General features: G+C 35.8%; 1 protein-coding gene across 9 annotated transcripts in view; it reads right to left on the bottom strand.

The window, feature by feature from the left end:
- Pds5b (PDS5 cohesin associated factor B) overlaps window positions 1-27,340 on the bottom strand; it is a 283,823-nt gene that overhangs the window by 85,680 nt on the left and 170,803 nt on the right. For all 9 annotated transcript variants that reach the window (XM_087199489.1, XM_087199485.1, XM_021266499.2 and 6 more), the window contains 3 exons: window positions 15,228-15,373; window positions 14,846-14,997; window positions 12,835-12,948 (listed from right to left, as the gene is read on the bottom strand). In XM_087199489.1, coding sequence (XP_087055615.1) covers window positions 12,835-12,948; window positions 14,846-14,997; window positions 15,228-15,373 — 412 coding nt within the window. The remainder of the gene's footprint in view (window positions 1-12,834; window positions 12,949-14,845; window positions 14,998-15,227; window positions 15,374-27,340) is intronic.

Here is a 27,340-nt window from a genome sequence, read left to right as displayed (position 1 = left end):
TACACATATATATGTATATATATGTGTGTATATATATATAAAGGATTCTTTCCAAAAATAAATATTTTTCACTTTTTCAATTATCTATGCTTGTTAATATCCATTATATACCCATACGAAGCTCTGCCAGATAACAGTAATAAAATTACAGAAACATATAAAACAAGCCTTTTATAGAAAAAGGAATCCAGGCAGGGAGGTCTGTGCACGCCCTACCGAGGTCCTGAGTCACAAGAAAGACGCCGAATCACCCCACTGCAGACAGACAGGTCTGCCCACACCCTGCCGAGATCCCCAGTCCCGCGGAACAGGCCGAAATCAGCCCACTGCAGAAAGGCAGGTCTGTGCACGCCCTAACCAGGTCCTGAGTCACGCGGAAAAGGCCAAATCACCCTGCTGCAGACAGTCAGGTCTGCGCAAGCCCTACCGACGTCCTGAGTAACACGGCGGACTCCGAATCACGCCGCGGGAGAACGCTGAATCAGGCCTCTGCAGACAGGCAGGTCTGTGCACGCCCTACCGAGGTCCTGAGTCACGCGGAAGACACTGAATCACCCCACTGCAGACAGGCAGCCACCTGATTCCACATTACCAAGGCGCAGAGGACACCAGACCATCACACCAAGGTAATGAGTCCCACTGTTCCCGGCCCACAGGTAGGGGCTTCTGAGCCGACGTCCCACTGCTCCTGGTCCAGAGGAAGGGGCTTCCCAGTCACCATACCTCCCGCTGCTCCCAGCCCAGAGGAAAGAGCTTTTGGCCACCTTCTGTCCTGTTGCTCCTGGCCCAGAGGAAGGGGCTTACGGGCCAAAATCCCTCCCACCACTCCCGGCACAGAGGGAGGGGCTTCTGAGCCACCATCCCACTGCTCCTGGTCCAGAGGAAGGGGCTTCCTGGCCACCATCCCTCCCACTGCTCCCAGCCCACAGGAAAGGGCTTTGGGGTCACCATCCCTACCGTGGTCCCGGCCCCTGTCCCACCTCACCCAGCTCAGAGGAGGTAATCCATACAGGCGCTAACAGCCCCCCGCCCCAGTCGAAATGAGAAAACACATAAATAAGTCTCAAAACCAGACTTCCAGATCACCTACAGCGACCCCAAAGGGAAATGAGATGGAACACTCTGATACTCAACCACCTGGACCCAATGAATGGGCAACAAAAGGGAATCTGGAAAAAATGAAATCAGAAATAATTTCTCAGATAACAGGAGAAATTGTGCCCTTAGTGCAAGACATGATTAATAAATCTAGAGAGGAGCTGAAGAACATAGGGAATCCCAACATAAGAAACAAATGGAATCCGTAAACAGATGCAAATAGATTTCCAGGACATGAAAAACTCCACTGAAAGTCTACACAGCAGAATGAGCCAATGTAAGGACACAATTTCAGATATAGAAGATAAGATTGCAATTAATGACCAGGAAAAGAAAAATTGCTTCAAAATTATAAGGGAACATGAGAAATCAATACAGCAGCTGCTAGATGATGCAAAAAAGAATAACATAAGACTGATTGGAGTCAATGAAGAAACAGGAGAGAGTGGATACGACATAAAAAAGCTCTTCACAGAAATAATGGCAGAAAACTTCCCAAGCAGGGGAAAAGAGCTTGACATACAGGTAAGTGAGGCACGTGGGACTCCAAATAACCTTGATCAAAAACAATCTACACATAGGCATATAATTGGTAAGATTCCAGAAACTCAACAGAAGAACAAAGTTCTCCAAGCAGTCAGAGAAAAGAAACAAATCACATACAAAGGAAAGCCCATCAGAATCACAGCAGACTTCTCAACACAAACCATCAAGGCAAGAAGAGCTTCGAATGACATATTCCAAGCCCTAAAAGAAAACAGCCTAAAACCCAGATTGATGTACCCTGCAAAACCATCTTTCAAAATGGATGGAGAAATAAGATACTTTCATGACAAAGAGCACCTTAGGAACTTCGTGAATACCAAACCAGCACTCCAAAGAATTTTACACAATAGCCTAGGAACAGACATTGAGGATCACAACCCCAGGAAGCAAAGCAGAATGAACGCATCTGGCATGACAAGAAATTAAATGGAAAGGGGGAGAACCCCACAAAAAGAAAAAGTCATGGCAATGACAAGTCAATGCGTTTCAGTTATAACCATCAACGTTAATGGTCTCAATTCACCAATCAAAAGAAATAGACTGGCAGAATGGGTCAAGAAGCAAAATCCAACAATATGCTGCATACAAGAAACACACTTAATTCAAAAGGAAACTCATAGACTGAAAGTGAAAGGGTGGAAAACAATACTCCATGCGACAGGAACCCGAAAAAAAGCAGGAGTAGCTATCCTCTTGGCAGATCAAGCAGATTTCAAATCAACACTGCTTAAGAGAGACGAAGAAGGACACTACATCCTTGTAAAGGGAAGAATCCAAGAGGAAGAGATGACAATCATAAATATCTATGCACCAAACACTAGTGCACCCAACTATATAAAACAAATACTAACGGACATGAAAGGCCATATATGCACTAATACAATTGTAGTGGGGGACCTCAACACCCCACTATCACAAATAGATAGATCAACTAGACTAAAAATAAGTAATGAAATACTGGAACTCAATCGAACTCTTGAACAAATGAACTTAACAGATGTTTACAGAGTCTTCCACCCCACAAAATCAGAATACACATTCTTCTCAGCTGCACAGGGGTCATTCTCAAAAATAGACCACATACTCACACATAGAACATGTTTAAGTAAGTGCAAAGGAACTGAAGTTATCCCCTGTATATTATCAGACCATAGTGCGATGAAATTGGAGATCCATAGAAAAAGAAACTCAAAAAATTTCATAAACACGTGGAAATTGAACAACACACTTCTGAATAACCAATGGGTCACACAAAAAATTAAAGAAGAAATCAGACAGTTCCTTCAATTAAATGACAATGACAATACAACATATCGGAATCTATGGGACACAATGAAAGCAGTCTTAGGAGGGAAATTCACAGCAGTGAATAATGCATATTAGGAAAACAGAACGAGCCCAATTAAACAACCTGATGCTGAACCCCAAGCTTCTAGAAAAAGAGCAGGACAACCCCAAAGCTCATACAAGGGAAGAAATTATAAAGATCAGAGGAGAAATCAATGCAATGGAGACTAAGAGAATGATACAAAAAAATCAATGAAGCCAAGAGTTGGTTCTTTGAAAGAATCAACAAAATTGATAAACCTTTAGTCAACCTTGTCAGAAAAAGGAAAGAAAAGGCCCATATCCATGCAATTAGGAATGAAAAGGGTGAAATTACAACAGACTCAGCAGAAATCCAGAAGATCATCAATACCTACTTGCAGAACCTATACGCCAATAAGATGGACAACACAGAAGAAATGGAAAGATTCCTAGATACATATGAATTACCGAAGTTGAACGAAGAAGACCTAAAAATTCTGAACAACCCAATATCAACCAATGAAATTGAAAATGGAATTAAAAACTTATCACCTAAGAAAATCCCGGGCCCTGATGGCTTCACTGCTGAATTCTACAAGACATTTAGAGAGAAACTGCTGCCACTACCGTTTAAACTCTTCAATGAAATTGAAAGGGGAGCAATACTCCCAAATTCATTCCTGGAAGCAAGCATCAGCTTGATCCCCGACGCAGAGAAAGACCCAACTGAAAAAGAAAACTATAGCCCAATCTCACTAATGAACATAGATGCAAAAATCCTTAATAAGATAACGGCAAACAGAATGCAGAAGATCATCAAGAAGATCATACACCCTGATCAAGTGGGATTCATCCCAGGGATGCAGGGATGGTTCAATATATGACAATCAATCAATGTAATACGCTATATCAACAGAGCCAAGGACAAAAACTACATGATCATCTCAATAGATGCAGAAAAAGCATTTGACAAACTGCAACATGCATTTATGATAAAAACCCTCCAAAAAATTGGAAGAGATGGTCTCTACCTCAAACTGATAGAAGCCATCTATGAAAAACCAACAGCCAATATCATACTAAATGGTCAAAAACTGAAATCCTTCACACTAAAATCAGTGTTCAATATAGTAACTCTTATATTAAACTCTTGTTCAATATAGTTCTGGAAACATTAGCCACGGCAATTACACAAGAGAAAGAAATAAAAGGAATAAAGATAGGAAATGAAGAAGTCAAATTGTCATTATTTGCAGATGACATGATACTCTACATACAAGACCCCAAGAACTCCCCCAAAAGTCTTCTAGACTTAATAACCAAATTCAGTCAAGTAGCTGGTTACAAGGTCAACACACAAAAATCAATAGCTTTCTTCTACACCAATGACACACTCACTGAGAGAGAAACAGGGCAAATAATTCATTTCACAATAGCATCAAAAAACCCGAAATTCCTAGGAATCATCCGAATGAAAGAAGTCAAAGACCTCTTCTCTGAAAACTATGGCACTCTGAAAAGAGAGATTGAAGATGATATCAGAAAATGGACAGACATCCCCTGCTCCTGGGTAGGAAGGATTAATATACTGAAAATGGCCATACTTCCAAAACTGCTATATAGATTTAATGCAATTCCAATTCAGATCCCAGCAGCACACTTCATAGACCTAGAGAAAAAAATCCAAAAATTCATTTGGAACAAGAAGAGACCCAGAATAGCAAAAGCAATTCTAGGTAACAGAGACATGGCAGGGGGTATCACAATCCCCAACCTGCAACTCTACTACAAAGGTACTGTGAGAAAAACAGCATGGTACTGGCAAAGAAACAGACTTGAGGACCAGTGGAACAGATGAGAAGAGGCAGAAACAACGCAGACACACTCAGCCATCTCATCTTCGATAAAGGAGCCAAACACCCTCACTGCAGGAAAGATAGCCTTTTTCATAAATGGTGCTGGAAAAATTGGGCTTCAACTTGCCAAAGATTAAAACTAGACCTGTATCTCTCACCATGCACTAAACTAAAATCAAAATGGATTAAAGACCTAAATATTAAAATAGAAACTCTGAACCAGTTGGAACAGAGGTTAGGTAGAACCCTTGAAGACATCGGTGTAGGAAAAGATTTTTTGAACAAAACCTGAGTTGCCCGTGAACTAGCACAAACAATCAACAAATGGGATCTCTTATTAAAAAGCTTCTGCACAGCCAGAGAAACCACCAGCAGTGTGAAAAGACACCCCACAATGTGGGGAAAAATCTTCACCTGCTCTTCCTCAGACAAAGGACTACTATCTCGAATCTATAAAGAACTTAAAAAGATCAGATCTCCCAAATTTAAAGACCCAATCCAGAAATCGGCATCTGAAATGAACAGACATTTCTCAAAGAAGTAGAAATAGCAAATAAATACACGAAAAAATGTTCAACGTCACTGGTCATTCAAGAGATGCAAATGAAAACAACGCTGAGATTCCACTTCACTCCAGAAAGAATGGCTGCTATCATGAAATCAACCAATAACAAATGCTGGTGGGGCTGTGGGGAAAGAGGAACCCTGCTCCACTGCTGGTGGGAGTGTCGACTCGTGCAAGCACTGTGGAAATCAGTATGGAGATACCTCAAAGAACTAGGACTGGAAATCCCATTTGACCCCGCTATTCCACTGCTGGGGATCTTCCCCAAAGAACTAAAAGAATCATACCACAGTGATATATGTGCACCCACGTTCATAGCAGCGCAGTTTGTAATAGCTAAAACTTGGAAACAGCCCAAATACCCATCAACTGGAGACTGGATAAAGAAAATGTGGTTTTTTTATAAAATGGAGTACTACTCAGCCATAAAAAATGAGAAATTAGAGACATTTATAGTTAAGTGGATGCACACTGAGGCAATAGTCTTAAGTGAAATAAAGAGGACACACATGTGTAAATACTGAATAGCTTCTCTGGTGTGAGAAACTGAAAATGTAAATAAGGACTAAATGTATAACAGGTCATGTGAAATAGGAAGAAAAGGGGCAAAGGGGAAGGAAGTGGGAGGGCTAGGGGAAAGGAGAGAAGGGAATGGGATTAATATGAGAAAATGGAAAAATAGGAACAAAATTTTTTAAATAGGGAGGGCTGGAGGGGTTGAAGGGAGGGCTGGGCAAGGGTGAAAAACAAGAACCAAGAGAGACTATGTAAAGGTGCAAATTTCCAATGATGAATGTCATTATGTTGTATACCTAAAATGTACCAATTATTAGAATGAATAATCGATAATGTAAAATAGGAAGAAAAGGTCCAAAGGGGTAGGGGTAGTGGGAGGCACAGGGGAAAGGAAAGAAGGGACAGGAAAGAAGGGAAAGGAAAAATGATGAGAAATGGAAAAAATGGAAATAAAGTCTTTGTAAATAGGGAAGGGTGGAGGGCGTGAAGGGAGGGCTAGGAATGGGGAAAAAGTAAGAACCAAGATGCATTATATAAAGGTACAATTCCCCATGAGAAATGTAATTGTGTTGTATACCTGCAATGTACCAATAAAAGAATTAAAAAAAAAAAAAAAGAAAGAAAAAAGAAAAAGGAATCATTCAGCATATCTGTTCTCTTCTTGAATAATCCCTTTCCCCAGTACTGAAGACTGAACCCAGCGCCTTCACACTGCGCTATATCCCCAACGCTTTTTGAGACAGGCTCTCACTGAGTAGCCCAGACTGGCTTCAAACTTGTGATTCTCCTGCCTCCACCTCCCAGAGTGCTAGGATTAAAGTTTAATGGGCAGAGAAGGTGAGCCAGTCCCAGCACTCAGAAAGAGGGTCCCCCGCTGCCATTCCACGTTCCTATGGCAGAGATGGTGAGCCGCGCGGGTGCCAGAAGCACCCCACCCCCACCCCCACCCCATGAAAATGAGAAGATACGTAAACAAGTCTCAAAAACAGACTTCCAGATCACCTACAGCAACCCCAAAAGGAAACGAGATGTAACAATCTGATACTCAACCACCTGGACTCTCTGAACTGGCAACAAAAGAGGATCTGGGAAAAATGAAATCAGAAATAATTACTCAGATAACAGCAAAGATTGTGCCCATAGTTCAAGACATGATTAAGAAATCTTGAGAGGACACAGATAAAAAAAACAGAGGATCTGAGGAACATGATGGAATCCCAACATAAGAAACAAATGCAAACAGATTTCCAGGAGATTAAAAACTCCATCAAAAGTCTAAGCAGCAGAATGAAGCACTGGGCGTGACAAATGAAACACAAAGGGAGAGAATCTAACAAAAAGAAATGTCATGACAAGGCTTTTAAAACTTTTAACTTCATCTCCCTAATGAGTGTATAATTCAATCTTATTATTGTACTGATTAGTATTTTTTTTATTCTAGAGATGCACACGTTTCCTTGTGCTGTACTGCCTATTGTCTTATGTCTACTTTTTAATTGGGTTGTCTATTAATGAGCTGTAAGAGTTCTTTATATATTCTGGTCATAGGTTATATGCATTGTAAATATGGTCTGTTTAAGGACAGCTTTTCATTTTAATGATGTCATTTAAAGTTCTAAATTTTGATGGAATCTCATCAATTTTTTTCTTTTATACATCATGTTTTTTATATCCTACAAAGTTCTTGCCTACCCTAAATTCATAAACATTTTCACTTATAATTTCTTCTTAAAGATTTATAGTTTTAGTCTTTCATATTTAGGTTCATAGATACCATCAAGTTATTTTTCTGTATGGAAATAAAGGGTTAAGGTTAATTTTTTATATACGGATACCAGGTATTCTAGTGCCATTTGCTGAAAACACTATCATTTCCTAGGCTCTTGAATTGAGTTTATATTCTATAAAATGTTAATGTTAAATAATCTTTCAAAACTCAGTGGACCATATATGTGTGGTTCTATTTCTAGATTGTTTCATTCCAATGAGCTATATGTCTGTCCTTATACCAACACTGCCTTGATTATTGTAGCTTTAGAAGTCTTAAAATTAAGTATTAAACATCTTCCAACAGTTGTTTTTTTTTTTTTTACTCTTCTAGGTCCTTTGTACTCCTACATAACTTTTAAATTTCAATATCCAATTCTTCATTTATAGCAAGTATACACAGACCTGAATTTTTATATATAACTTCTTTTCTAATCCTGCTAAATTCAAATACAAGTTCTAGGGGCTCCTAGAGATTTCTTAGTATTTTCTCTGTAGATGATCATTTCATCTACATATAAAGATTTTGCTTCTACCTTGCCAATCCTATCCTAACTGCATCATTTTTTTGCCAGACTATTTTGGTTTAGGCCCATCTTTCAAAGAGTAATAGACAGATGAAGAGTAGGCATATTTGCCCTTGTTCCCACCTTAGGCAGAAAGCATTGTACCTTCTCCATTCATATAAGGCATTTTTGCTGGAAGTATGGAGTACATGTCTTTAATTTGTTGAGACGGTTCTGTTCTACTTCTAGTCTCCTGATAGCTTTTACCATGAACAGCTATATAGATTTTAGTTCGATACTTTTTCTCCAACTAGTGACAGGATCATATGTCTTTTTCCTTTCCTCTGTTAAAATGATGACTTATAGGGGTGGATCTTCCAATGCTGAACCAACACTGCCATCCCTATAATAAAACCACTTTCTACATCCTGCCAGATCTGACTTCTAAGAGTCTGTTTTGTTAAACAAATTTCTATGTTCATACTTTTTTCTTCTATTATCTTTATCCAGTTTTAGGATTAGCACAATGTTGATTTCCCAAAATGAGGGGAGAAGTGTTCCTTCTTTTTTCTGCTTTAAATGTTTGATATAATTTATCAGTTAAAATGTATACAAGCCTGTTGTTGTCATATAAGTAGGTTTTTAAGCTAGGAATATATTTTCTTTAATAGGTGCTGTTCAAATTTTATATTTCCTCCAGAGTTAGTTTCATTAATTTGTCTTCCAAGGTACTTCTTAGAAGTTGTCAAATTTATTTCAAAACAGATTTTTAAAATATGCTTTCTATATCCTTTTAAATTCTGTAAAATCTGTGGTAATGGCTCCTAGGTCTTGATATTGTAATTTTAAAAATGTATAACTGATACTGTGTAATACGAAGTAAAGGTCTAAAGGAGCAGGGGAAGTGGGATGGGTAGGGGAAAGGAAAGAAGGGAAAAGAAAAAATATGAGAAAAGAAAAACATGGAAACAAAATCTTTGCAAATAGGGAATGGTGGAGGGGGTGAAGGGAGGCAAGGGGGAAAAAAAAATAAGAACCAAGATACTCATGTAATGGTACAAGATCCCAATGATGTATGTAAGTGTATTTTATACCTAAAATGTACCAATAAACTTAATGGGAAAAAAAAAGTTTAATGATTTGTTTTTTTAAATGCCTTTGAATTTTTTTAATTGAAGGAAATAAACTAGTTTAATTATGGAAACTTAAATATTTTTGTAGTACTCACTTCAAACTGGTAACAGTAAAGCAACAATATTAGGGAATGTTCATCTTAGAATTTAAATTTTCCTTTTTTCAAGTTATTAAAGTTCCAGTAACAATTATAAATTTAGAAACTCTAAGCAAAATGATTATTCTCCAGAAGACTGTAAAGATCTAAAACCTAAATAAGAATTACATAATTAAGATAATAATTTTCAAGGAAAGAGTAGTCATCTGTTGAATTACTTCTGAACTCCAAAGTCATTCTGTCTCCTGTATAATTATTACTTACAACTTTTGAAAGATCTGGATTTTGAAACATGCCTTCACTTCAACATAAAATTATTTAACTTATAGTTATTTATCAACTTCAAGATAAAATCTCAAACTATTCTAAAACTTATTATAAACTATTAAGACAATAGCTAATGTCAAGAAGTGATCATCATTGACTAAGATTTCATTTTAACATATTTAGCGGGACTGTCCTCTCAAGTGTTTTAATACAATTAATAAGCACCAAGTCAATTTGTCTTTTTTTTTTTGATACCGGGGATTGAACTCAGGTCCTTGGGCTTGCACAGCAGGCAGCGAAACCACTGAGCTAAATCCCTGGCCCCGATTGGTCTTTGTTAATTGCCTCTCCAAACAGTCATTCTTTTAAAAAAAAAAAAAAAATACCAGGAGACACAACATTACAATAGGAAGACAGATATCCATTTATTTATTCTTAGTCTGAACTTCAGGTCTGTCATTTAATAAATGTGAAAACTGATTACAGCCTGGCTGCGCATACATTTTGTTGTCTGAAATTTTAAATAGCCAACTAATTCCCTCATTAGGGCTTCTCCTCATTGCTGTAAGACACGTTTGCATCAACCCAAAAGAAAACAACTACCATTGTTTCAGTCACAGACCAGTCAAAATGAAGAGAATCTTTCCTACAACCATCCACTTCCAGCTAGGCAAGTCATCCACCAGACTAAGAAGTACAAAAAGTACTCAAGGAATTGCCCAGGTTGGGCTTGAACTTGTGATCCACCTGCCTCAGCTTTCCAGAGTGCTGGAATTACAGATGTGCACCACCACACCTGGCTCAAAATTGGAATTTGCTTTCAACTTTCCGGTGCATTATTTTTTAGTATATTTCTTGTAAATTGTGGTTTTACTTTTAAATTTAATCAAACATACTTGTTATTTACACAGAGTTAGTATGTGACATGTTTAGTTTTACAGTTACTATTTAGAAGTTACATTCCTATTCATGATTATTTTTGTTTTATATTTTGTTTCTGGTATTAAAGTTTACATTAACTCTTTCTCTATCCCTGGATTTGGAAGCTCTAAGTTCTAATTCTGTTCTTTTAGAGGAGACTTAAATTTTTAACATGCACATCTGAAATATGGTCTAATCCAGGGGTGGCAAACCTATGGCAGGCATACCGCAGCAGGCTATTTTGTAACACTTAAAAGCTCTAAAAGGTTCACCATCACTGGTTTAATCAGTCAATATGTCTGTCCTTGCTCTTATCTTATAAAACAATGTTAAAACACTTTCATAGTTATAACCTGTTTTCTTACATGAAATTTTTTTGACAAAGGCATGGTACCAATCAGTAAGAACAGTGGGCAGTGGAACCTGGTCCTGGAGGCCCTCCTTGCTGTGCCTAAGCATGGAGGAGGGACAGGCAAGAGGGAAGGTTCCAGGGACACATGGAGAGCTTACACAGGGCTACAGTGAGCATGCTGGGGAAACATCAGCCTAGATGCTACTTACTTTTAAATCCATACTATCATCCCTGGCAAAGAAAAGTTTATTATTTGTTTTTATAATCTTTGGTTATTTAGATTTATATAAATGTTTGAAATTTTTGCTTCTTGCATACCTTCCCTTCCTTTCTTCTAGATTAGTTTTTACCCCCCAAAAAATATTCTTTAGTAATTTCTTTCACATAGGTTCTGTCCATGGCAAATTTTTAATTTTTGCTTAAAAAAAAATCTTTATTTCATTTTTTAGTCTTGAATGATATGGGTTGATCCAAGAAGTACAATCTCACATGCCTATAATCTCACTACCTGGGAGGCTGAGGCAGGACTGCTGCAAGTTCCAGGCCAGCCTGAACTAACAGCGAGACAGGGTCTCGAAGGAAAGAAGGAAAGAAGGAAGGGAGGGAGGAAGGGAGGGAGGGAAAAAGAGAGAGAGAGAGAGACAGACAGACAGAAAGATGTTGTTTCAAATAGAAGATACATACCATATTTCATCCAACCTAAGAAGCTAACAATTGTATCACAGGTTTAAAAAGCTACCAACTATGACAAACCAACAATTTTAGGATGTATTGCAATTGTTGAGGAAAATTGATAATATATGAAATAAAATTAAATGTAATAATACATTTTACTATATTTAAAAAAAAAAGAATTAGTTTTGAAATCAAACAGAAATGACTTCAAATCTTGGCTTTCTCCCCTACTACTTGTGTGACTTTGCACTTAATGTCTGCATGAGTCATCAAGTATAAAATAGGAAACGTATCATTTCAACTGGAGGTTGGCAGGTTTTTTCAGTAAAAATCCAGGTAGTAAATATTTTAAGCTTTGTGGGCTACAGAGTTTCACTGCAACTATTTTTCTATTGTAATCCAAAAGCAGATACAGACAATGCATATATTCTAATGCCTAAAATATAGCAGCTATCAAAACATGCAACTTTTTGCATAAAATATCAATACCACATATAATTATTTCCTGGCAAGAAATGAAGCCAAATGTCCTATTAAGCACAAGTACAAGTAAAAATGACATATAGCTCCAATTTCTGAACATTTAAATATCAACAACTATAATGACATTTATTGTAATATTAAGGGTGTACATTTTCTAAGACCTAGAGAAAATCTTTAGCCCTAAATTTCCTAACCCTTAGTATGATTCAGTTACATTATCAATGTCTCTCCCACATCTAAAATGATAATTTTCTACTTAGACATCCAAAGGTACCTTGGTAATAAAAGTGTATCTGTGCTTACCTCGTGCTAAACTATAATACTGTGTTGAGGCTACACAATAGCACAAAAATGTATACCCTACTGCCCTACACTATACCACTGTCACAGTACCATGTAAGAATAAGAAGGTAGTATTTTCATAATATGAACCTTTCTTACCTCTTAAGGAAAATAAAAAAATAACAGGTAAATCACATTTCAGACACCAATAATATGTAAATCTGGAGAGGAAAAAAAGTCAAATCTTTAAAGATTTCAGATCAATTAAATCTGACTACTTTTTAAGTCCTTAAAACTGCTTAATCTCACGTTGATGACACCATTTAGTATATTTAAGTACATTACTGTGTCTTGACCCTGATGACATAGTTAATATTTTTAAACACAATTACTTGTGGTTTCTTTCCATAAAATTCAGTACACTACGAAAGATGAAAAAAAGTTTAACATTTGAGACATACTTCACAGCATTTAAATCCAGTGTGGCATACAAGTAATATAAGCACTTCATCCGTTCTGTAGTTTCCAAATTATGGGGAACCATGTATTGGGCAAAGATCCGTTCAACAAGTAATCTACAAAAGAAGAGACGGTACCACATTGATTCATTTTTTTTTAAATGTACTATATTTGTATATGAATTACTAAAATATATATAAAATACATGTCAAAGAAGTTCCTATTCCCCTGAGATGAGATTTCTAAACCAATGTCTTCTTTCTGTAAAAGAGGATCCAAAGGAGGATTTAACTAGATATTTTCAAACAGTCCTATGCTCAGCTGAAATACTTCATGAACTTGGGCAAGCAGTATATAAGGGACTCAGTTTTAACTGTGCAAAAAAGGATTTAAAAACTACACAAAGTTCCTGTGTCAAACACTAAATTTTTCTGAGATAAAAGATACGAATAAACTGGGACTGGGAGCACATGCCTGTAATCCTAGCATTTTTTGAGAGGCTGGGGCAAGAGGATGACCAGTTCATGTCCAGCCTGAGCAATGTGGCAACTTAGCAAGACTTTGTCTCAAAATAAAAAATGAAAAGGGCTGGGGATGCAGCTGAGTGTGAAACCACTGGGTTTAACCTTAGTGCCACACACACACACAGCAGTACAAAGATAATTTTAAGATTCTTTTGAGTTTTCATAGTGATCATTATGAAGACTTGGTTAAAAGTACTAAGAAGGGCTGGGGATTTAGCTCAGTGGTTCCACCACCTACCTTGCAAGCAGAAGGACCCAAGTTCAATCCCCAGTACCAAAAAAAAAAATTACTAAGGAAATCCCCCCACCATTTCCTTCAAGCACCTTATGCTACTGCTGCTGCTGTCCCTTGATCCCCTACCATAGAGAAGGTACTAGGTCACCGCATGGAGAGGGACCCGGAAGAATAAGGAGGTGCTGCTTCCAAAAAGAAAAGAATTGAAAAGGAAAAGATGAAGGGGAAAAGGAAAGGGAAGGGGAAGGAGACGAGGACGGGAAATGTCTTTGTCAAACCATAAGGCAAATCTTTATGCGCTGATACAACACTCTCAAAAAGTCTAAGAGCTAATTTTATAAAAACAATTTCCTTAAGTTTCTTAAAGTTAACTTAAAATATTCAGTTTCTATACATCTTAAATTTTTAGTAAAGCCTTCTTCTTCTTTTCTCCCTCTCACCTGCTATAGGCATAATCATTTGGAGCCCACTAATAATGTCATATCAATTCAGACTAGATGATTTATGACTCTATTTAAACTATTAAATGGCTAACATCCATACAAGAGCCACTCCCAGGCAGATGTGTTTTTATATAAATTTATAAACTATTTTTTATTTAAAGTAGGATTTGGAGGGCGTACTGGTGACTAAACCCAGGGCCTTCATAATGAGGTACGTCACCAATCTTTTATTTTGAGACAGGGTCTTGCTAAATTGCCCAGGCTCAGCCACAGTGCTGATTTCAGGTGTAGGCCACCACTCCTGGCTGAGTAGGAATTTCTTTTATTTATACTGTCTACAATTCAAAGGATTTCTATGATTTTTTTTTTTTTTTTGAGACAGGGTCTCGCTATGTAGTTCAGGCTGGTCTTGAACTCACAGTGATCCTCCTGCCTCAGCCTCCTGAGTGGTGGGATTACAGGCATGAGCCTAGCTCAAAGGATTTCTTTTTATGTGTATTCTCTTTTTAAAATGTAATAATGATAACCTTATTATAAATTACCTGTGAAAGAAAATTTAAATTGTAACTGTATGCATTCCTTTTAGATATCACTCCATTCAAAAATAGTGCATGAAAATGAATACAAAATTTGTTCTCATTCCTAAAGTTATGTGTACATTACTGATTCCTTTAGAGCTTGGTGAAAAAGAACTACTCATTCTATTTACCCTGTAGTAAAACTTGAGGAGACAATTTAAAGTGATGAAGAATAGTTTGCATAAAGCAACAGATTAACTTGTATTAACATATATACATAGCCCTTAACTTACCGATCATCAATACTATTTTGGTAATATATGTGTAATAATTTGTCCTTGATCCATGATATCTGTTTTGCAGCATCTTTTCCAGCTGCTGATTGTAATGCATATTTCTTATAAATCTGAGCAAGTCCCATCATGGCTTCTTTGCGCACTCTCCACTTAAAAACAAAAAAGTTTCCTTTATAATATAAAAATGCTTTCAATTATATACATTTAGAAAGTATAGTTTTCAAATTTTTCATTTCTATTCACTTTACATATTTTCAAGCCTCAGACACATCAAATCTCAATTTATAATTACCATATTTATGAAAAAACTACTTTCAAATGAAACACTTAAGCTTCACATATTAAAAATAAGCCCCTACTAATAATTATTTATTCTTACCCGTTTGTCTAATGTTCTCTCTCTCACAAAATTAAGTAAGTGATCATTGACCAGAAGAATATCCTTTTTAGCAGCTGTAACTATAGACACAATAACATCATGTCTAATAGCTTCCTCAGGGTCGTGTGACCTCACTTTAAGATATTCTGAAAGGCAAGATTTTCTTTTGATTAAAATGCAAACATTGATAACTAAAACATTTAAAAAGACTGTATAAGATGTTTGAAAATAAATCACAGAAAAACTGTATCCAAGAAGGTTCAATATTTCAAGAAAATCAAGAGCCAGAAAAAAAAAAAAAAGAGGGAAAAAAGGAGAATGAAAGCCAGTTCTTCAGCGAAAATACAGTAGTCCATGCAATTGAATAGTAAAATCCTTCTTTTTACTGAGGAAGTTGAGCAGGTAGTTCTTAACCTCATTATTTAAGGGAATTATATAAACAAACAGGTGTATCAATGTTAAAAATTGCATTTTATTTTCTACATAAATGGATAAAATATTGAAGTCAAGCAGTACAACTGAGAAAAGGCTTAAACATTTCAATTTCTATCCTATAACTTGAGAAAGCCTCAGTAAGGTCACTAAAAGAATAAAACTGAAATATTGGTTTCAAGAAATAGACAAGGAAGATCAAAAGGCAGCTCTACTGAACTAAACTAAGAAAGTGAGTTTCTTGCCAGGTGTGGTGGCACATGCCTGTAATCCTAGCATTTGGGAGGCTGAGACAGAAGGATCGCTGAGTGTTTGAGGTCAGCCTAGCCTACATAGTGAGTTCAAGGGTAATCTGAACTACATAGCGAGATCCTGTCCCCCTCTCAAATAAAAAAAAGTTTCTTAAAGTTAAAAACATGGCAATGAATAAACTAGAAAAAGAAATTTAACACAATTCAATAATGAAATCTCAGGCCTAAGAAAGAGGTATCACAACTGAGATAAATTTAACAAATAAAATATTAATCTGTTTATTATGAAACATTTAATAAAATAAAATTTGGTTATTTGGATTTGTATTAATAAGAAAAAAACATGCTTACATACAAACAATGCTTATAAGATTTATTTCTCTGTAACAGTTTAACAATTAAAATCCAAACACCTATAAAGTCACTGCCCATGTGTGAAGCTTCTGTACTTTGAGCATTTCTAATAGATCCTATTCTAAAAGTGAGAAACACCATATGTTGCTTCAAAAAAAAAAAAACTTCTGAAGAAATGCAAATGTTATCAATTACCTTACCAAAGTAAAAACAAGGGTTTAGTATTATGATTTCAAATGAAGCACGTTTTAATAGATCTCAAATTCATTTTCTCACCAAGTCTTATGCTTCACTGTACTACAAATGCAATACATGTTATTTTGTGTCAGCATAAAAGAAAAATATAACATATCAACAATTTTAAAATGCACTTCAATTTCCCTAAAACTAGTCATTCATATTAAACAAGTACATACACAAAAGTCATTAACTCACAGACATCAACTTTAAGGAGTGGAGACAACAAAAATTCTCAGTGATTAGCAAGACAAGGCATCTACTAATACTCCCTGGGATGGCTGTGTCCCTCAAAATTCAGCTAATGGCACAAGAATGAACTTAAAAACACACAATCAACAAAAGACAAAGGTGCATGTGGGTAACACACACTTATTTCTACTCACTCCTGAAATTACTAAACAATGTTTAAGGAATAAATAATAAGAAGAGATAATTTCAAAAAAAAAATCATAGCAAAAGAGATGATTTGTCCACAAAATTTTGGCAGATGAAGGACAGGTAAATACTACAGGACAGTGACACAGGATAGGTAAATGCCACAGGACAGGAAGAGAGAGAAAATTCTAATGAAAAAGAAAACAATAAACTGATCTTCAGAGTAGAACCCAGAAAGTGTTAAAAGCTCCAGGCACCAAGAGAAAGGAGAAATAATGATGACAGCTGAAACAAAGAGTGAAGAGAAATTTCCATGAATGTAAAGATGGTCATCTTTTTCTGAGTTATCTTTTGACTTCCCCTCCCTTGCAGAGCATTGTAAATCTCAAAAGAAAAGCATACCTAAAATTATGACAATATTAGCTGTTAAATAACCTTTAGATTTACAAAGCTCAGAACATCTGGTGACACTCAGATAATATTAAAATGTGTTTCTTCTTATTCTAGTGACCGTTCCTTCTTACTCTAGTCCTGTGCATCTATTAATATGAAGCATACAAATTTCTGGAAGGTACAACTTGCAGAAAAATAATTATCTAAAGAATTGCAGAAACTAGACCCAGGAGGTCAAGGTCAACTCCAAGGTTCTGGCCAGAGAAAAAATAAAAAAATAAATAAACACAAGCCCTGAATGGTGAAGACCCCACACAGAATGTGGCCTTCCTGCACACTGTTCCTCTACACCTCTTTTCTCTCCCTTAAAAGACCTGTCATGTACCTGATTTCACCAACGTGGTCTTTTTTAAAGGGAGGCAGAGTTGTCCCCTCCCATCATCTCAGGACTTCAGTCCTTGAATAAACCTGATTCCCTTCCCACTAACTTGTCTCCAGAGTATTTGCTTTCTAGTGGCAAGATAGACTTGGGACTTCTAAGATGAGAGTAGGGAGAACACCAAATCTTTCAGAGCTCCCTTTTAGCCAACGCCAAAGAGTCTGAGGACTAGGAAACTATACAATGTAATATGTTACATGATTAAATATTCAATGAAAATAAATTATATATTGCCATTAAGTATAGTAAAACATTTAAAACAATGTTAAGGACTAAAAAGGTAACTGGTAAAATTATTCATATCTAAACTGTATTTTAGATGTCTCAAAAAACAAAACTATTATGCATTATTTAGCAAAAATAAACTCTATATTAATATCTGACTATGGAAAAATACTTAAAATTTTCATACTTTAAAAAAGATCTAGAATATGTACAAAAATATTATAAATCAAGGAAAAACACAAACTAATTTTGAAAAGATGAGATTTAATTAGACACTTAATAAAAGGTACATATTACTATCACTATGCTTATTCAGCCATAATAAGTTATAGCCACAATGAAATAGCAAGACCTGTTAAGAATGGATAAAATCAAATTAAAATAATCACCCACCAGCCTGGCATGGCAGTACACACCTGTAATCCCAGTATTCTGGAAGGCTGATGTAGGAAGACTACACATTCAATCCCAGATTGGGCAATTAAGCAATTCAGAGAGACCAGATATCTAAAAATTTTAAAAGGGCTGAGAATGTGGCTCACTGTCAAGATCCTGGGTTCAAGCTCCAGTACCAAAACACTAAAGCAAACAAAGACAACCGGAAAAGCGGACAAGGATACTAAACAAGAGGAATTTGAACACATTATTGGTAAAAATAAAAAAATTATACAACTGTTGTCACTTCTTATAAAGTTAAACATGATTCTATCCTATAACCAGCAATTTCACTCTTATTTCCACAGGGGGTTGGGGGAACAGGCCCACGGAAAACACTGGTACAAGAATACAATAATCTCAATCATAAGAGCCCAAACTAAAACAACCCTGATACCAATCCACAGGAAAAATGGATAAACAAATTATGATAAAATCAGACAATGTAATAGTACTCAGTAAGGAAAGACAATCAGCTAATACAGAAAAAAAATCTCAAAAATGTTAAGCACCCAGATCCCTCAATTCCGTCCTCAAAAAGATAATGATTCAACATAAATGAAATATATATATATATATATTATGATTCAACATATATGAAATCCAAAAAAACACAAAACTAAATGATAATAGAAATTAGGAAATGAAGGGAGAAAAGGAAGGAATTAAATGGAAAGGGGTACCAGAATATTTGTGACATTATGAAACTCTGCTGTCTCCTCAAACATACCAAACTGAAGACTTAAGATTTATGCATTTATCATAAGATGATTACACTTCTTTACACTTTTTAAAAAGAAACTGAAAAAGGGGCCAGGGATTTAGCTCAGTGGTTCTGCACCTGCCTCGCAAGCGCTAAAGTTCGTGAGTTCAATCCCTGGTACCCAAAAAATAAAAAATAAAAAGAAACTGAAAAGTAGAACAAGTCTAAGTTGTACTCAAAAGACAGGTAAGTCTGCATTAAGCCCTTTAGATAACCATACAAATTCATAATAGTTTTCTTTATCCACCATAATAGTTTTTCTTTATACCACAGAATAACCACATATTTGGGAAACATGTGGAGGCGACTGTATATAGCTATATCCAAACATTTATGTATTAAAACATATAGCACGATGTTATAAATTTGTTCCCTTTTGTTTCTCTTCATATTATGATTACTGCGTAAAATTTTCATTTGTATTTAGTAGACTGTTATGAACTTTATGAGGGTTATTAAAAGGATAACAAATTATATGTTTTTAAAAAAGGGAGGCACCGCCAGGCATCATGGTCCATTCTTGTGATCCACCACCGGGAAAACTGAGACAGGAGGATCCCAAGGTTGAGGATCCTCTAGGCTAAATAGCAAGATCTTGTCTCAAAAAAAAAAAAATGAAAACAAAAGAGGCGGCATTGGCACTAATGAGATTTAAAACCACCACAGTTCAAAGTTCACATAAAGAAAGTGAAATGATCATACTAATCAGAAACAAACCCCGTAGTATTTTTTTTATTTATATATTAATTGGTACATTTTAGGTATACATTTACATTTATCATTGGGTACCTGAACATGATGTATCTTAGTTATATTTCCATTACCTATGCACCCTTCACCCCCACCACCCTTCCCTATTTACACAAACTTTGTTTCCATTTTCTTTTCTTTCTCATAATTTTTCCTTTCGCTTCTTCCCTTTTCTCTTCCCCTCCTGCCACCCCTCCACCTTTGGACCCTTTCCTATTTCAAATTATCAATTATTCGTTTTAATCATTTTCATCCTTATTTACACTTTCAATTTCTCACACTAAAGAAACTATTCGGTATTTACACATGTGTGTCCTATTTATTTCACTTAAGAGTATGGCCTTGATATGCATCCATTTAGCTATAAATGACTCTAGTTTCTAGTTCTTTATGGCTGAGTAGTGCTCCATTTTATAAAAAAACCACATCTTCTTTATCCAGTTTCCAGTTGATGGGCACTTGGGCTGTTTCCAAGCTTTAGCTATTACAAACTGTGCCACAATAAACATAGGTGCACATATATCGCTGTGGTACAATTCTTTTCTTTGGGGAAGATACCCAGTAGGGGAATAGCTGGGTCAAATAGGACCTCTAGTCCTAGTTCTTTGAGGTATCTCCATACAGATTTCCACAGTGGTTGCACCAGTCTGCACTCCCACCGGAAGTGGAGCAGGGTTTCTCCTTCCCCAAAACTGTGCCAGCATTTGTTATTTGGTTGATTTCGTGATAGCAGCCATTCTTTGTGGGGTGAGGTGGAATCTCAGTGTTGTTTTCATCTGCACCTCTCAAATGACAAGTGATGTTGAACATTTTTTCACATGTTTATTTGCTGCCTTTACTTCTTTGTCTGAGAAATGTCTGTCCATTTCAGATTTGCATTTTTGAATTGGGTCTTTGAATTTGGAGGGTCTCATTTTTTTCAATTCTTTATATATTCTAGATAGTAGACCTTTGTCTGAGGTACAGCTGATAAAAATTTCTTCCAGTATTGTAGGTTGCTTCTTAGCTCTGTTGGTAGTTTCTCTTGCAGTGCAGAAGCTCTTTAATACGATGAGATCCCAGTTGTTGATTCTTTGTGTTAGCTCCCATGCTACTGAAGACTGGTTCATAGTCTTTTCCTATGCCAATGTCATTGAGAGTTCTACCTAACTTATCTTCTAGCAAGTTTAGTGTTTCTGTCTTGATAGTGCTCTTTAATCCACTTCGATCTTAGTTTAGTGCACAGTGATAGGTATGGGTCTAGTTTTAATCTTTGGCAGGCTGAATCCAGTTTTTCCAACACCATTTATTGAACAGGCTATCTTTTCTCCAATGAGGATGGTTGGCTTCTTTGTCAAAGACAAGATGGCTGAGTGTGTCTGGAGTTGTTTCTTCATCTTCTAATCTATTCCACTGATCTTCCGGTCTGTTTGTTTGCCAGTACCATGCTGTTTTTATCACAGTAGCTTTGTAGTATAGTTTCAAGTTGGGGCTTGTGATACCCCCAGCCATGTCTCTGTTGCCTAGAATTGCTTTTGGTATTCCAGGTTTCTTCTTCCACTTGAATTTTTGGATTGTTTTCTCTAGTTCTGTGAAGTATATTGTTGGAATTTCAATCGGTATTGCATTAAATCTACATAGTAGTTTTGGAAGTATGGCCATTTTCACTATATTGATTCTTCCTACCCAGGAACAAGGGATATCTTTCCATTTTCTTATATCCTCTTCGATTTCCTTCTTCAGAGGGCTGCAGTTTTCAGTGTAGAGGTCTTTTGCTTCCTTTGTTAGGTTGATTCCTAGATATTTCATTTTTTTAGATGCTATTGTAAAAGGAATTATTTCTCGAATTTCTCTCTCAATGGATCTGCTATTTGCCTATAAGAAGGCTATTGTTTTTTGAGTGTTGACCTTATATCCAGCTACTCTACTGAATCTGTCAATTAGGTCTAGAAGACTTTTGACCAAGTTTTTTGGGTCTTTTATGTAAAGTCACCAAATATCATCACCAAATAATGACAATTTTCTTTCTTCCTTTCCTATCTTTATTCCTTTTATTTCTTTCGCTTTTCTAATTGCTGTGGCTAATGTTTCCAGAACTATATTGAACAGGAGTGGTGATAGTGGGCATCCTTGTCTTGTTCCTGATTTTAGCATGAAAGTTTTCAGTTTTTGACCATTTAGTATGATGTTGGCTGTTGGTTTTTCATAGATAGCCTTAATCAGGTTGAGATAAAGACCTTCTATTCCAATTTTCTGTAGGGTTTTTATCATGAATGGCTGCTGGATTTTGTCAAATGCCTTTCTGCATCTACTGAGATGATTATATGGTTTTTGTCCTTGACTCTGTTAATACAGTGTATTACATTAATTGATTTACGGATGTTGAACCATCCTTGCATCCCTGGGATAAATCTGACTTGGTCAGGGTGTATGATCTTCTTGATGACACTCTATATTCTGTTTGCCAGTATCTTGTTGAGGATTTTTGCATCTATGTTCATTAGAGAGATTGGTCTGTAGTTCTCTTTTTGAAACCCCATAGTATTTAAAATAGTGCAAGGTTGGGGGAGGCTTAAAAAAAAACATTACAATTAAAGCTCTGATAGAAACTGAAGGGTACTTCCAAACAAAACAATTATTCTTACTCTTGAAGCAGGGATTACTTCAAATCTGTTACCATATTTCAGGTAAAGAAGAAGTTCGGCAGAATCTTCTAGAAAAAGAGATAAACAGGAATAAAGCACTTATTTGTAGTAACAGTGAAAAAGCAAGAAGAGCCTATCACTAAGGCACCTGGGAAAGAAGAAAAAAAGTCAACAAGAGCCTGAAAAGGAAATATGTAAACTGGCAGGAAATTCCCAGCCACTGCCTCTTTTGCTACTCTGTAAATCCTCTGCAGCCTATGTGACCTAGCAAGATAAACTGTTCAAAGGAAGGACAGCTCTATTTAGTATGTATAAGTTAACTCACTGGCAATATATTTTTTAAAAAATAGAAATTTTTCATGAGATCTGGTTTTACTTCAATAAAATAAATGAAAAACATGTAATTTAGTGAGAAAATTCAAATCTATGATAAACACATAGAAATAATTAATATAAACTAATAAAAATACAGTATAATGAATTTAAGTATTATAAATATCATTTTGATAAAAGATTTATTTTATTTTATTTTTTTGTACCGGGGATCAAACTCAGGACCTTGTGCTTGTGAGGCAGGGACGGCACCACTGACCTACTGAGCTAAATCCACTGAGCTAAATTCCCAGCCTTAAGATTAATTTTAAATGACGAATTTTAAGAGAAACATGAATACTTTTTTAATACTAAATTATTTCAAAGTATTTAAGCTTCTTAAAGATGGGTAATAAAACTAAAACTATTTTGGAGGTAAACAATACCTAAATACCATCCAGAATAAGTCTTTAAGAATGGCATGAACAGCCAGGCATCATAGCCCAGGCCTGTAATGTTACCCCTCTGGGAGTCTGAGGGAGGAATACAACTCAGTGAGACTCACTTTAAAAAGAAAAAAAGGTGAGTAAGTAGCTCACTACAAAGGTCATGGTCACTGGCTTTAATCCCCCAGTACCAGAGGGGGAAAAAGGAAGAATAGCATGAATAAGTGAGATGAAAAAGGAAAAGAATATAGAGACAAGAAAGCAGATAAACAAATATAACTGACATCTGTGTAAAAGAAGCTGTGTGAAAGCTTTGGGTTAATGGTAACAACTATGTGAAGGTTTTCATTCTTATTTCTATTGTGATTTTTGTAGGGGTACTTATTTAGAAATTCTCTCAATGAAAGGGTCCAACCAAATTAAACTGAATAGGCTAAAGTGATAAAAAAAATACCTCTTCATAAACAGAACTTAACTAAAGAGATCCTCATATCAGCAACAAACTCTATTTGCTCTCTTTATCCTCACCCTTCAGCACATACACACACACACACACACAAAAAGAATATTACAAAACAAAGTGCACAACAAAATGCACTTAAAGATTCCCAACTCTCCCAAAGCATACCCAAGGGGAACTAATGTAGAGGAAAGCAAACACAAGACAGCTGAACTGTATGAAATGATTAAAAAGGAAAGAAACTCAAAGAGTTCAGAGAGGACATAAAATAAAAGACAGTAGAACTATCACACAAACTGACCAATGTAGTTATGGGGGAAACAAAAAGTAAAAGAACTATAAAATGATTCAAAACATGAATGACAAATTTATCAAAGAAATATACTCAATGGAAAGGTGCCAAACAGAAATTCGAGACACAGGATCTATAGAATTCATAAACAGTAGAAATGACCAATGTGAAGATAGGGTTTCAGAAATTAAAGATGAAATGGAAATATACAATGATTTCTACAGAGAAGACTTAAAAATGGTAAGACAGCAAGAAAAATTCATCCAACATTTACTAGATAACACTAAGAAGGCTAACCTAAGGCAAATTACAGTTAGAGACCAATTAGAGGACAGCACACATAGAATAAAAAAACTATTGACAGAAATCATAGCAGAAAACTTTCCAAGTATGGAGAAAGACCTCAAAACATGAGTAGGCAAGGCATACGGAATACCAAGCAACTATGATGAAAAGAGAAGCTCTCAGCAACTCCTCATAGTCAAAATCCCAAAAGTCCAACAAAAAGAATTTTAAAAGCTAGCAAAGGAAAATATCATCTTATAAAGGTAAATCCATTAGGATTATAGCAGCCTTTTCAACACACACTTTCAAGGGCAGGAGAGCTTTGAGTGTTCCAAGTCCTAAAAGAAAACAACTTCCAACTCTGACTAATATATCCTGCAAAACTACCTTTCAAAATTGATAAATAAGAATATTCCATATCAAAGAACACCTTAGAGACTAAAGAACACCAAACCATCTCTGCCCCCCCAAAAGTTCAAGAATATCCTAGACAGAGACAACAAAGCCAAAAAAAGCCAAAAACATAAGAAGGAATGAATACATCAAGCAAGGCAAGTAATTAAACAAGGGAAAAAGAAAGGAGCCAACAACAAAAAAGAACAAAATGACAGGATTAAGTCAATACCTTTCAGTCATAACTCTCAATGTAAAAGTCCTCAACATCCCAATTAAAAGACACAGATTGGTAGACCAGATCAAAAAAATAGAATCCATCCATCTGTTGCATTCAAGAGACTTGTCTAATTCCAAGAAATAAATAAATAATAAAATAAAATTCATAGACTAATTATCAAACAATGGAAAACACTATTCCATGAAAGAGATCCCTAAAACAAGCAGGGGTAGCCACTTTATTCACAAAGTAAACTTCAAGCTAAAACTGATCAGAAGAAGGAAGGTCACTACATGTTAGGTAAGCGAGCAATTCAACAGGAAGAGTTAACAATTATAAATAGTATATATTTGCACACAATTTCATAAAACAAACTATACTGGACAATAAAGGTCAACTAATCAACACAATCACATCTGCCAACCTTAATACCCCACTTCCACAAACAAATCAACAAAAAATTAAGAAAGAAATATCAAAGCTGAACCAGTCCTTCAAATGGACTTAATATCTTCAGTGTTCCACTCTACTATAAAAGAATGCACATTCTTCTCAGCAGCACACAAATCCTTCTAAATAGACCACTTACTAGTCTATAAAGCCTACTTAAATACAAAAGAATTGAAATCGTCCAATGTATACTAGCTCACTGAAAGTAGAAATCAATCACAAAAGAAACATCTGAAATTTTACAACACCTAGACAGTAAATAACACACTCCTGAACATGCAAAGGGTCACACAGGAAATCAAGGAAGAAATGAAATAATTCCTAAAATCAAACATTAACACCAGTACAACATACCAGTACCTACAGACACAATGAAAGCAATCCTAAGAGGGAAGTTTATTACTATAGATGCTCACTTTAGAAAAACAGAACAAGCTCAAATAATTATGTACCTCAAGACACTAGAAAAACAAGAACAGCAAACCTAAACACAGTACAAAGAAGGAAATTATGGAGATCAGAGCAGAAATTAACAAAATTCAGACTAAAAATCAACACACACACACACAAAAAAATCAATGAATCAAAGAGCTGATTCTTCAAAAAATATACAAAATAAACAAACCCTAAGGCAAACCTACCAAAGAAGGAACAAAAAGGCTGACATCAATGCCAACTGGAAATGAAAAAAAGTGAAATCAAAATGGAGAATGCTGAAATTCAGAAGATCATTAATAACTACTATGAAAAACTGTACTCCCAACAAACTGGACAATCCTGAAGAAACAGATTCCTAGACACATGTAATCAAAACTGAACCAGGAAGAAATAGAAACTCTGAACAATCTAATAACAGGCAATGAATTTGAGTCAGTAATAAAAAATTGCCATCTAAGAAAAGCCCAAGACCTGGTGGATCCATCAATGAAATAACACAAGAGCTTCGGGGAGGATATAATGCCAAATTCCTCAAACTCTTTATTAAAATTAAAAGGGAAGGGGTACTCAAAACTCATTCATGAAAGCTAGCATCACCCTGATCCCAGACAAGATCTAAACTAAAAAGCAAAACAACCGTCCAATCTCTAAAGTACATAGATGCAAAAATCCTCAACAAGATACTAGCAAACAGAATGCAGCAAATCATCAAAAAGGTCATACAGCATAACCAGGTAGGCTTCATCCCAGGGATTGAAGGATGGTTCAACAGATATAAATCAACAAATATAATACATCACAAATAGAACCAAGGAAAATAAAATCACATGGTCATCTCAACAGATACAGAAAAGACTTGACAAGATCCAACAACCATGTGTAATAAAAACACTGAAGAAAATAGATATACAAGGACATTATCTCAATCTGAGAAAAGCCATTTATGACAGACCAACAACTGACATCACATTAAATGGGGAAAAGCTGAAAGCTTTCCCTCTAAAATTAGAAACAAGACACAGATGTTGACTACCACCACTTCCATTCAATATAGTACTGAAACATCAGCCAGAGCAATCAAACAAGAGAGAGAAATAAAAGTGATACATATGGGAAAGGAATAAGTCAATTTTGTGTAGATGACATCATTCTTTACATATAAGACTCAAAAAATTCCACCAAAAGCTTCCTTGAATTAATAACCAAATTCACCAATGTAACTGGATACTAAGATCAATAGCATACACCAATAATGAACCCACCAGGAAAGAAATTAGGAAAACAATACCATTTACAATAGGATCAAAAAATAAAATACTTAGAAATTAACCTAACCAAGAAAGTAAAAGATCTCTACAACAAAAACCATAGATCAAAAAGGACATCAAAAAATGAAAAGACCTACCCTGTTCCTGGGTAGGCAGACCCAATATTGATTGTCAAAAATGGCCTGCTTCAAAACTGATATAGAGATTTAATGCAGTCCCACTCAAAATACAAACAGCATTTTGTCACAGAACTAGAGAAAACAATCCT

Source organism: Heterocephalus glaber, unplaced genomic scaffold, assembly GCF_053883595.1.
Source record: "Heterocephalus glaber isolate CG9 unplaced genomic scaffold, H.glaber_assembly_v1.0 deba00001720, whole genome shotgun sequence".
NCBI classification, from domain to species: Eukaryota; Metazoa; Chordata; class Mammalia; order Rodentia; family Bathyergidae; genus Heterocephalus; species Heterocephalus glaber.
Note: the sequence above shows the minus strand (reverse complement) of the source record. Positions and strands in the feature narration are given on the sequence as shown.